Source organism: Mastomys coucha, unplaced genomic scaffold (assembly GCF_008632895.1).
Source record: "Mastomys coucha isolate ucsf_1 unplaced genomic scaffold, UCSF_Mcou_1 pScaffold22, whole genome shotgun sequence".
Lineage (NCBI taxonomy): Eukaryota > Metazoa > Chordata > Mammalia > Rodentia > Muridae > Mastomys > Mastomys coucha.
The window spans coordinates 67,874,910-67,887,813 of NW_022196905.1; the positions used below are offsets into that span (position 1 = coordinate 67,874,910).

General features: G+C 36.3%; 1 protein-coding gene across 1 annotated transcript in view; it reads right to left on the bottom strand.

Moving 5' to 3' along the window:
• The window catches only part of Chic2 (cysteine rich hydrophobic domain 2), a 37,062-nt gene that overhangs the window by 1,816 nt on the left and 22,342 nt on the right, over positions 1-12,904 (bottom strand). The window contains exons 4-5 of the mRNA XM_031342756.1: positions 4,362-4,418; positions 4,150-4,209 (exon numbers count right to left, since the gene is read on the bottom strand). Of these exons, the coding sequence (XP_031198616.1) occupies positions 4,150-4,209; positions 4,362-4,418 (117 nt within the window). The remainder of the gene's footprint in view (positions 1-4,149; positions 4,210-4,361; positions 4,419-12,904) is intronic.

Consider the following 12,904-nt stretch of genomic DNA (forward strand, 5'->3'; position numbering starts at 1 on the left):
CCCCCCCCCCCCCGTGCTAGGATTAAAAACTTGTGCCAGTGGATCCACCCTGATCTTATCATTATTAAAACAGACATTTATCTGATAACCCAGAACCTCATTAACGATTTCTGGAGGCAGAGGCAGGCATTTCTTTGAGTTTGAGGCTAATCTGATCTGCATAACCAGTTCCAGGACAGTCAGGGGTACATAGTCTCAATCCCGACCCCCAAATCCCTTTGACAAATAGATAAGACATTTTTATTGTTAAAATTTTATTTGATGTCAATAATTTCTAAAGTTGGGAACTCATTTTTCTCACAAACTTTGTCTTGACAAGGGAGGATCTGATCATGCACTTAGTTAACCTCTTGGACCAGGAACTTACATTTTCTACTGGCTTGTTGATTTGCCTCAGGAAAGAACACTTCCATTCCTGGTTAAAAGCACTTTTATTTCTCTACTTACTGTACAGGAAGCCTTAGGTGTTGTGCAGCCATGCTACTTTCCCAAACTATTATTTACTTGGAAGATGCTCATTAGCATCCTAGTGCAATAGTTCTCCCTGACAGAAAGTGCCTGGGGAGTGCTCCGTTCCAGGCAGAGTATCTCCATCACTCAACCTACAACAAAGTTCTGCTAACACTAAGGAAGAGGGGGAGAAGAGTGTAAGAGCCTGTCTTCTCAACACCATGCTCACTGCACAACTGAACTTACATCAGCTGTGGTTACCTGCACTAGACTTTATAGGTCAAGATTCCAAGGCACATGTGGAAAAGGGATCACACAACCTCACCCATTACTGAGGCGTTACTAGCAATTCATACATAGCTGCTGGGAGAGCGAGAGTCCTGTAGGCACTGCTAAGTTGTCCAAGATCCAGTAAATAATCCTTTACCAATGCACAGGCCAGCAACACTAATTAAACCCAGCAGGTTATTTTTAAAAACAAAGAAATGATAAGTAACCATGAATAGGAGGAAGTTGTGCTGGGAAGAGGAAGTTGTGCTGGGAAGAAGGGTTCATGAGGAGTTGGGAGTGGAAAAAGAGAAACTGAGGGAGAAGGGTGACAACACATTGTACGCATGTTTGAAATTGTCCAAATATAAGGAAAACCAATGTTTAACACTGTTCTTAGGGCTGGAAAGAAAGCTTAGCAGTTAAGAGCATTGGCTGCTCTTAGAGAGGACCTGGTTAGGTAGGTGGTTACGGTAGCTCACAACTCTAACTCAGGTCCCAGCGAATCCAATGCCCTCTTCTGGCCTTCAATGGCACCAGACATGAATCTGGTACATAGACACACTTGCAGCCCAAACACTCATACATATAAAATAAAAATGCATTTTTTTCAGAAAGTACTTTTTCTTCCACCCTGCTTCTTTGTGCTCCTTTGCCCTGCTTCTCATGGTCTTCGCCCATAAATAGACAGGACCAGATGAAAAGGTTCTTTGTAGCTCTAAAAGTAATGATCCAATATTTAAATAACTTGCAAGGCCATACTGAATTAATACGTTGGTAATCAAACGCATCTTCTATTGTAGTGTTTTTAAATTTCAAGCTTCAGAGGTCAGCATACCATTTTATAGTATAAATTTTAAAAATGTAAAACAGTGGCTATTTATTATTTTATTATTTTATGTGATTTGCCTGCATGGACACACACAGACACACACACACACACACAGACACACACACACACACACACACACACACACGCACACACGCACGCACGCGCGCGCAAAACATGTGTATACCTGGTGCCCTAAGAGGTCAGAAAAGAATGTCAGATCTTCTGGGCTGAAGTTATAAACAGTTATGCATTGACATGAAGGGGCTGATACCTGAGCCTGGGTCCTCTGTAAATGTAACAAGTGCTCTTAACTGAGGGACCAACTCTGCAGTCCAATGTGGCTATTTCTGAGTCTATCTGAATTTGCCTTAGTTTTAAAGAACAGTCTCCTGAAAATGATTTTGTACACAAACCCCACAAGTACTTCATACCCAAGTAACAACAACAAAAATAATAGTTTTCATTGATATTTTTTGTAGATTATTTCTATCAGTCAAAATATAATCAAGGGGAAGTACTTTAACAAAAAAAGTTATATAAGCTATAGGCAAAAGTGTATGCACAGTAGAGGAGTTCAAACTAACTGACTAAAAAAGCGTTTTCTTCTTACTAGACTATGATTATAAAGCTGAAATGCTTTAAAGAACTTTTCAAGCTTTGTTTATTCCTATTTTCAAGTACCAAAAACATAAAATTCTAATATCTTTAAAAAAATCACTTTAAAATCAATTTTAAGCCGGGCATGATGGTGCACACCTTTAATCCCAGTATTTGGAAGACATCTCTGTGAGTTCAAGACTAGCCTGGTCTACAGAGCAAGTTCCCAGACAGCCAGTGCTACATAGAGAGACACTGTCTCAGGGAAAAAAAGAAAAAGAGAAAGAAAAAAACTAGTTTTTGTATACTTTCTATGATTATGTGAAATATAATTCACTTAAAAGTACTTAATTATATAAAAATTCAAGGTAAATTAAAATTTTTCACAAAGTATACAGTTCAGAATGTTTTAAAGAGCTAGAAATTTAATTGTAATGAAAGAATTTATTAAAGATAAAAGAAAGTCCAGTGCATATACTATATGAATGAACATATTTCATGTAGCTCCACTTGGAAATCATAGAATTTAGATTTTTCTTTTCCCAATACAAGAGATCCAACCCCTTGTGTGGTAGGCACATGCTCTACCATTGGACTATATCCAGTTTGGGATTAGCTTTTTTTTTCCTTTCCAAAGTATATTTAGAAACATCAAAAAGTAACTAAAGCTTCACGTTTAAGCTTGGTGTTTTAGTTTATAAAAGCGTAATAGCAAATTATTATTATTTCATGAAACCCTTGAAATGTCCCAAATAACTATTGCTGTTCTTTCAATAGGTCATTGACCTCTCACCATAAATGATGAAATGATAGCACCTGCCAGGTCAAGCTCACAGGAGTCTCTCAGCCGTTCCCTTTTTATGGTTATAAAGAAGCAGCATGTATCTTTCTCAACCTCAAAATTAATGTGATGTCATAAAAATAAAACCGAAATTTCTTAATTTGTGAACAAATAGTTTGGAGGTTGCAGAGAGAATGCATAAAGTATCTCTGATGTTCAAGAAGAGAAAGATTTGGCTATTTGATAATGAAAGAACCAGAAAATGGTTTTATGAGCATTTCCAACTATTTAAAGACTTTTAGAGTCAATCTTTTATACACACACACTCACATAGACACACACACACACACACACACACACACACACACAGCACAGAGTTATTTTCAAATAGAGAAAATTCCTCAAAAATATAACAGCAGGTCTTTCACAAAGACTGGTTTTAGTTTCAATAATTAACTCCTTTCTTAAATCTTTTTCTGTAATCTAATAACCTCTTCGTGTTTAAAGTAAAACACTAAGTAAAACACTAATTCTCAAGGGAGAATTAATAAATTCATAATTTCTTAAAGTATTCTGTTTCAAAATAAGAACAATTATTCAAATAAGTCAGGGCATCAATAAATTAAATTTCTAAAATAATTTTGTGTATATACATGTATGTATGTATGTGTAGGCAAAATTATCCATCTTTTAAAGGACAAGATGGTTGGCCAACATCTGTTTACATTTAAGGTAACTGCACAAGCAATGTTCTAGTAACACTTTGGAAAACCCACTACAGCCATGAGGAACACAGACAGCCAGTCTATAAAGGCATCTCAGGCTCCAGTGGCTTGGCTGAAAGGCTCTCTTCCATACTTGGAAACTCATTAGCATTATATAAAACGCCATATCTGACGTGCTGCGTAACCAAGGTTGTGGTTATTCTTTATACAGCATCTAAAATTTCACACTCCATCAGCACATGTTCAGGCCATTTTATCTTAGCAATTAATTTATTATTTTTCAGAACACAGTGAAGCCTTGTTTTCAAGTCATTCATAACTTTATAAATCAGTCTTGCACATGAAACCCAGGCATCTGTGAACCGTAGAAAATCCTTGCACTAGGGAGATTAAGCTCCTGACACTTTTGCTGATTAATAATCATGGAAAGAATAAGATCAGAAACAAAATAAATGATCATTTAATAGAGAAGCTCACAAAACAGCCCTTTAACTTACATATTCCATCATGTTGTTCGTTTCACATTTCCTTTTGCTCAGTCTCCAGTGCAAGCACAGCTAGACATGAGGATGGCAAAAGAAGAGAAATGAGCTCCATTTTCCTGGGCACAAGACTCACCCATTCGTCCACCTTTCATATTTTCAGTCCAACAAAAGCATCTGTTTCCATACTGTGCAATTCAGACCCGACAGTACGAAGCTGCACTCACCTTGTGGTATAACCTATTGTTTTCCCATTCTAATAACTTCTCAATCGATCTTCGTGTCTGGAAGACAAATGAGGGCAGAGTTTACTCTTGACTGGTTTCAGAAAAGCTGTTTTGCAGCTGCTTTTTGTGTGAAAAGGGAAGAAGTATAAACCCACAGCAAGGAAGAGTGGTCTGTATTCTCTATGGTCTAGCACTAAGCAGCAACCTCATCACAAACTGTAGTTTGTAAAGACACATGGATTTTCTTCTGAATATATATCATAGAGTATTTCTGCACTTACTAGCTTCTAATTTAAAACTATTAGCCTTACAAGCAAATATCATTTGCCAAATTTAAACTTAAACCCCTACTTCTTTAGGAAACATTTTGCAGTATTTAAATAGTAATAAACATCCCTTAATCTCTATTTTAAAACAAAAATAATTTAAATATTAGCTAACAAAAACACATGGCCTTTAGGGTAAGTCTAAAAAAACTAATAACGGAAGGTTAATAAAAGAGGAAATGAGCTACAAAACCAAACTAATTTTTGGACTATATGAGAAAACCAGTATGCTGATTAGTGCAGTTTTCAAACAGAGCCAAATTTTTATTTAAAGCAACATAAAAGTAGTCTCTGAGATTAACATCCACTAAGCAATCCAGCAATCCTGTTGCAGGAGTCGGCTGAGCAACTGACTTCCCTAGGCTGCTGCCATGCAGACTGCGCAGCATGGACACTTCCCGTTGGAAGTGGTGAGTAAAGGCTAATACGTGGAGCCAGGAGACAGGATGAGACTAACACTCTGCAGGTGTGGAAGAGAGTACCACGTGATCAACTGCACCACGATGCAGCTGTGGCTTGAAAGAAGTGATGGCCACTGATTTTGAATGTGAATAAGTAAATAACAATATATATTATATATAAGTAAGCATAATATAAATAAGTACGTAAGTAATTAAGTATTGATAATCACATCAAAACTTGCATGCCAAGCAAGAATGAGTGAGACGAAAAACCGGTAGGAACAAGCTGGTTTTGAAGACTGTTACATAAAAACATTAGGATTTATTTAAAGTTTCTACCGAGTCCAGTTCCAGCATTACATACGCTTCAGCATGCTCAACAGCTATAGACACTGAAGTCACAGATGCCTATTATAATTCAGTGCTACCAACAAATTTTGATGAGTGCTTATATTTTCCAATTTTATGTCACAAAAATAAGAAAATCAACTACTTTCTGACAATAATATGTCAATGACTAATTTATTACAGTTTTTGAACAGTCTTTTTGGCAAGAATTTTGAAGAAAAAGTGCCCTTGTTAGCAATGATCAGCAGCCCTCACTTGTTTCTTTGTAAGATAGCCTTTTAGAGGCAGCTCTCCTTTTAAATGAAAATAGGGCAGCAGTTATGGTCACACTTTTTGTTAATTTAGTTGCCAGTCAGCCCCAAATCAAAAGAAAATAAGGCTGCAGAGTGTAATTAACATTCAGTTCAGTCGTTTTGTCCCTTGTCTAGCCCCCAAGCTTTGTTAAAATTGCCATCTGAATGCTGAAGGCTGTAGGGAAATCGATTTGATTCTAATCGCACCATGAAAAGAACATGATCTAACTGCTTTCAGCCCTCCGTAAATCTGTACTAGGTCTTTAGCACAATGCAACTTCCAATTTAAAAAGCACTGAATGTCTCGTCAATGACTTTGTGAAGAAAAAAGAACAAGGAGCAGACATAAAAATTCCAATAGTTGTTTAAGCATTAAAGTTCATTTGCATCACAGCGAACCTGAAAAGGGCTGACCTCTCAAACCGCCTCTCAGGTCTATGAAGTTGTAGCCTTGACAAGCTCACATTGACAGAGCTCATTGACTCTGAAAGGCTACTCTATCAATGGTGAAAAATGGCAATAGGTTCTCCTATGAGCAGGCATCTGCCTGCCCACCCGCTGCTAAACCAATGGTAAAACCATTTCAAAACCTGAATCCACCTTGTAATCTTCCTTTCTAGGATCTTTTAATAATAGATTAAGATTACTATACAATTTGAGGTTTTACTTTTACTGATAGTTTAAAACGGGGAGGAGGAAGTTAAAGAAATAGGGTAGGAAAAAGTAGCTTTTGAAGTCTGTTGTTTAATATTAAAATTATAAAAAAAAGTTCCTAAAAACTTAGCTACATTTTACAAATGCTTATTACTCAAAGTAGTTTTTCATCATACCACCAAGTTATCAGAAATTTAAGTGAAGCTATACAATGAGAACATCTCATCATCACACATACATATACACGTACACATGGTATTTACCAATTTAAAAATATCAACTTTTACTTATATCCACTATGTGCCAATATTTGTGTAACAAAGTATGAATTTGAAATTCTAAAATATTTATGTAGGAACTTTGAATTTATTCTTTGCCTCTAATTAGGAGTTTAATGATAGGGTTGGGTATAAATAATTGTAACCAACAATATTACCAATTCTAAAGCAAACATTTGCTATGCCCTATTTTGTATAATCATCTAAATATTCAATATTTCTGTTGGAGTGTGAAGCAAAGCTGTGAATTAGTGCTTCTATAAGACTTGTCTCCTGCTTGACAGGTGACAAAGGCCATTGCACGTGCAGCTCAATCCATCACTGCACTTGACATGGCAGTGACTTAGAGCGAGGAGCAGGTGAGAACACAAAGCCAGAAAGGACCCTTGATCCAAGTACAACATTTCTAGCACACTAAGGTGACAAGCAGAGTGATTCTAGTAATAATTTTTTAAAAAGTAAAAAAGAAACTGCCACAAATTATTTGTTAGTAGCAACAAAAGATCAAATTAAATGGAAGAAAAAAGGTTTAACCATAGAGAATGTTTCATACTATGCAATTATTTTTAGTTCACAAAATCAAAATATATTTTCAGGATGAAGTACAATACCAATTTGGCAGATAGGGGGGAAATATGCCATTTCAGCATTATGAAAGCTATTTCAAAGCTTTTAAACTTCAGTGAGAAGAAAGCACATTTTAATTAGTCATCTGGAAATAAAAGTTAAAAGTTTATGTCCACAGGTTTGTCAGACAGCTATTCTAATGAAATATAAAATTCAACACAGCCAAACCTGTTATCTATTTACTAGGCCACCACATCTAATCATATAAATACTTGTCATTTAGTTTCAAGTGATTATACTGCTTTGTAAATTCAAAATATTTTAAGTTAATATGGATCAGAAAAAAATACAAATTATGAAAAACGAAATACCAACAAAACATTATCCTCCTAGCCCACTTTCTACAAATAAGTCATATTAGCTTTCTTAAAAGAATGTAGTGCTTGAGAAAAACACCAGATTGATAGCCATGGGAACTAACTCTTGTGTTTAGCTGAAAGAACAGGAGAAAGGGCAGTGCAGGCAGGCTTCAGTACAAGTTCCCTACAGTGGCCTTAATCCTTTTCAGTACTCACACCCTGGGGTGGAAAGACAGGTTAGTAGTTTTTTACCATGAATCTCCAGTCCTTTTTGCCTAGGCTGCCAGAACCTACTTTTATCACATGGAGTCTTGAGTTAAAAGGACCAAGACCACCAGCTTGCACCATGTAAGCAAAAGAAGTCTTTGTGAGATGCTCTCATCCAGTGAACCTGATTGATCTAGACCCCATCAGCCTTCCTCATCACAGCGATTTTGAATGACAATTTTAAACAATAACATTAACACATTGTTCATTTTAACATCTTTACAGTTATATTTTTCTCACTGTTAGTTCTAGTACAGTTGCATGGCTATTCAAGAGTAATTAAAATTCAAAAATATTTCAATTACTGAGCAGACAGTCTAGACTTAAGCAAGGCATTTGGCTTTATTTTTGTTGCCTTTGGTACAAATTTTTGATAGAATCATGGAAAAGAGTCAGAACATAAAAATTACAAAGAAAACAAAAAGATTAGAATTCATAAGATGGCTAAGAAGATGATTAATCAACAATAGCAAATATGGCATACAGTTTTAACCTCTAAAAAAGAATCGAGAAGTAATTTAAAGCAAGCCTAAAATAGTAAAACATAAACCACAAAAAAATTACTAAAACAGAAAATTAAGATTTTCTCAAAATTAAATTTTGATTTACTATAAGGTCTTTTTGTTACTGTCCCTAAACGCTCTACCTTCCTAAGGAATAAAGTATCACTGCCATACACAAGTTCACATTCTGAGCCACTAAACAGAAGGAAGTTTTCCAGGACAAGGAACCAGTCACACGCACTCACAATCAGTTGCTTGGAAAAATAATGGTTTTTAAAATTTTTATATCCATTTACGAAAGTCCAACAACTTAAACCTGCAATTAAAATTTATTTGAACTAGACTTGTTCATTATATTAAACAATGTCAAGGCAAATTTAAATATTAAAGTTCTCATTTAAAACATTTTGAAATTTAAACTGCTAGGTATGTAACATCAATTAAGATTTAACTACAATAATACTGCTAAAGCATTTGTGATTTTATTTTTAACTCTTACATGTTTTTCAAAAAAGGATATATGCTTATGCATTATACAAATGGAAACTGTAGAAATATGTGAGACAACAATGGTTTTGAGGCTTTCAGAAGGAAACTGTATATAATCTGGATTGAACTATTTCAACTTAAAGAGACAATTAAGTAATTCATTTCCGTTTGTTCTGAATTAATCCCACATTCCAGTGATGAGCTAAAAATCAAAATGTGTATCTCAGTATAATTACATATACAAAACCTGGAATTTGCCAAGATAAACAAAAATATGAACGGATTCCTCATAGGAAATGTCTTCCCTGTATGTAAAACCTCCTCTAAAAATCTAAATATGAACACTGACTTTCAAATAGTATAGTCACATAAGTAAGGCAGCCTTGAGCAGCATCTGGACATGCGGTGGAGAGCAGTTAGATGGGGAGTCCCCAGCAACTGGAGACATGTGCCCAGCAGGAACACTTGAGGTGACTTTAAGGGAGCTCAGTAATGCACAGTTGCATGACATTTCATCAGGTTAGCAAGTGAATCTTTTTTTTTAAAAAGCTATACTGATACTTTATGACTAATAAAAGTATTGAACTTTTGAACTTTTTCCAGAAAAGGTCACATGAACACATGCATATATAAAATGCTGCACAAAATTTTAAGGAAATTGATATTTGAGAATGATATTTGAAAAAATTCCTTGGTAAGATTTTTTTTAAGCTAAAATTTAATTTCAAATAACAGCAGAAAATTAGAAAAACTTCATTAAGTCAAATAACTTTCATTAAGATAAAAATGCCATTAAGGAGTTCTAGGTTTTGTTTTGTCTTAGAACTGATAGTGAGGAAAAAGCAACAAACTAGAAGGCGCCTGCTGACTGGCTGCAATAAAGAACAGGAGAAACAAGAATGAAAGCAACAAGCATGCGGCCTGTCACTCAGAGTCTGAGCAAGCTAGGTGCTTTCCTCCCAACAAGACAGCTTGAACTACTTTCATTTTTACACACCAAAGTGCAAACTCCTAGGACAAGGAGCTTACAGCTACAGTAGAACACAGTGGTGCTGTGATCTGAAATCAAGGTTATATTCTAGAGCGTCCTCTCCACCACAGGACAGAACTATGAATATATAAGGAATGTGTTTCTGAAGCTATCCTAACAGAAATGGTCAACTATTACATGCAAGTTACCTAAGCTACAAACCAGGTTATCTGCCTTAAATAACCAACTCAAACTAAAAGTATGATTAATATAGTCAAGAAAACAGAAGAGAAAAATAAATGAAAACAGAACTTCAGAAGAGAACAGAAACATAGAAAAACATATGGACATCCTAGGACTGTATTTAACGTACTGATTATCAGCCAACTGAGACACATATCAAAATTGCAAATGTTGAGTTTAAACATTCAGTAGTGTTACTGGCACCTTACAGATGCATTTCAATCTCAGAGCTAGAAAAATGGTTCAGTTACTAATGTGCTGTAAGATCCCAATAACACTATTAGACATTTGTAATATTTTTATTTAATTAAAAACAGATGATCAAACTGGACATGGTAATGAGTACTAAAAATTCCAGAACTGAGGAGACTAAGGCAGAAGGCCTAGACCAGCGTGGGCTCTATAATAAAAGCCTATCACAAAACATCAGTACTATCCACATAAATACCTTAATTTAGATAAGAGCCACCTCCTTTAAAATGAAGCAACAGTAAATATACTTACTGTTCAGATACAAGCAGTCTTTTATGAAAATACTTTTCTGGAATTACAAAATTTAAGACTTCAAAAAAAACTCAAGATTTTAAAACTACTGTTTTCCTTGTATTTAGACTGAGAAGATAATAAGGAAAGAGCAGAAAGCCCCCAGATTCCATACCTAGAATTAGACAAAGAGCACTCACTTCCTTCAGTTTGGTCTCCTGTTTCTCTTGCACTGCATTAATGTATTAATGCATTACAGTGTATTACATGCACTCTCCATCTGTTTCTCTTTGAGATGATTTTTATTTTTTTTAATTGTGTGTAGATTTGTGTTATCTGTACCTGGGTATTTCCGCATGAGTGCAGGTGCCTGAAAAAGCCAGTTTTTGGTTTCCCTAGAACTAGAGTTACAGATGGCTCCGCTAAGGGGTGATGGAACTAAACTGAAGTCCTTCGGAAAAGCACAAGTGCTTTCAGTGGCTGAGCCATCTCTGCAGCCCACACTCACTTCTGTATGATTAAATCCCCAAGGTTTGTTTTATTTTTAAGATTTTACAAGTTTTTTAAAAAGGCAGAGTTGGAGAGAGGGTGCTTCACTAGAAACCATGTGTACTTACCACTGGGAAGAACCTGTGGTTGTTTGAATAAGAATGCCATGATAGGCTCATAGATTTGAATGCTCAGTCACCAGGGAGTAGCCTTGTTTGAGAAGGACTAGGATTAGGAGGTTTGGCCTGGTGGGAGTAAGTGTGACCTGTTGGAGAAGTGTGTAGCTGACCTGTTGGAGAAGTGTGTAGCTGAGAGTAGATCCTGAGGTTTCAAAAGGCCACACCAGGCCCAGTCAGTCAGCCATCCTCATCATGCCTCCCCGCTATACACACACTTCAGATCAGAAGTAGCTCTCAGCTACTTCTCCAGCACCTCACCTGCTTTATTTCTTCCTCTGTTATTCAAACATGATCTTTTCTAGCACACCTACTCTTTTCAGACTCCATCACTGTTAAACCTCTATGTCTTTGGTTGTGGTAACTAGTTTCTCCTTGGAGACCATGCACAAAATGTCCAGGGTTGAGTTTGAGTATTGACCAGTAATACAAGAGAAGAAGGAGGGAGAACACAGGGAGTTGGGTGGGTAGAGAGATTGGGAGAAGACAGAAGAGTTGGGGGAGGGTAAAAACATGATCAAAATACGTTGTGTAAAAAATGTAAGAAAGAAATCTTTTAAAGATTTGTTTTTAATTATGGAGGAAGTGGCACATGAATGTGTGCACTGAGTGTAGGTACCAGTGAGGGCCACAAAGGGGCCATCAGATTCCCTGAAGCTGGAGTTACAAGTGGCTATGAGCAGCCTGACATAGGTGCTGGGAACCAAATTCAGGTCCTCTACTCTTAACCATTGAGCCGACTCTCCAGCTCTTGAAAGTCTTTCTTCCTCAATGAAAAATGGTCCTATGCTATTCTCTTCCATAATTAGGTTTTAATATATAATTTCTGTCTTTACATTGAGGACTCCAGTTCTACGCTGAACTATTCTCCAAGTATCAATAAGGTTCAGGATCGTCACAGGATCAAGAGTACTGACACTGTTGCAGTTCTTTTACAGGACATGATACATGGACATACATGCAGGCAAACTTTAAGCATACATATAAAACCTCAAAAAAGTCAGTAGTTGTTGTAACTGTTAACAAGCTGAACTTAAAATTTGCACGGAAAAACTAATCAGCAAAAAATCTTGAAAAAGAAAAAAATTCCAGGGCAAGAAATGTAGCTTAGTTGAGACAGCCCTGCCTCAGTTGCACAAAGCAGAGTTGGCTCTCAGTCCCTAAAAAACACATGCCTGCCATTCCCACACTTGGGAAGTGAAGGCAAGATCAGAGGGTTTGGTCATCTTCTGCTACACAGTAAGACTAGTCTGAGCCACATGAGACCCCAACTCAAGGGGGTGGAGGGGGTGACACACAAATGTGCAAGATTCACACCACTGAACATTATGCTAAAGTAAATAAGCTATAGTAAATAAGACAGTGTGATAGTAATGTTAAGATCAACAAGGAACATAATGAAATCCTGAAAGAGATTCATACAATTATGACTTATAAAGCCTAGAGAGTCATATGTCAAAACATGAACTTTGACCTCCTCTCCTTGTCATACCTATATATACAAAATATGGGAAAGATCAAAATCTTCACAATTTTGCTTTAGGCAAAATAGTAGGCATAATAGTAAAGGCACTATTTTTTTTTTCCTTTTTTCTTTTAGAAACAAAATTTCACTATGAAGCCCTGGCTGGCCTGGAACTCATAATGTAGACTAGTCTGGTTTTGAATTCAGAGATACAAGCCTCTGCCTAATACAA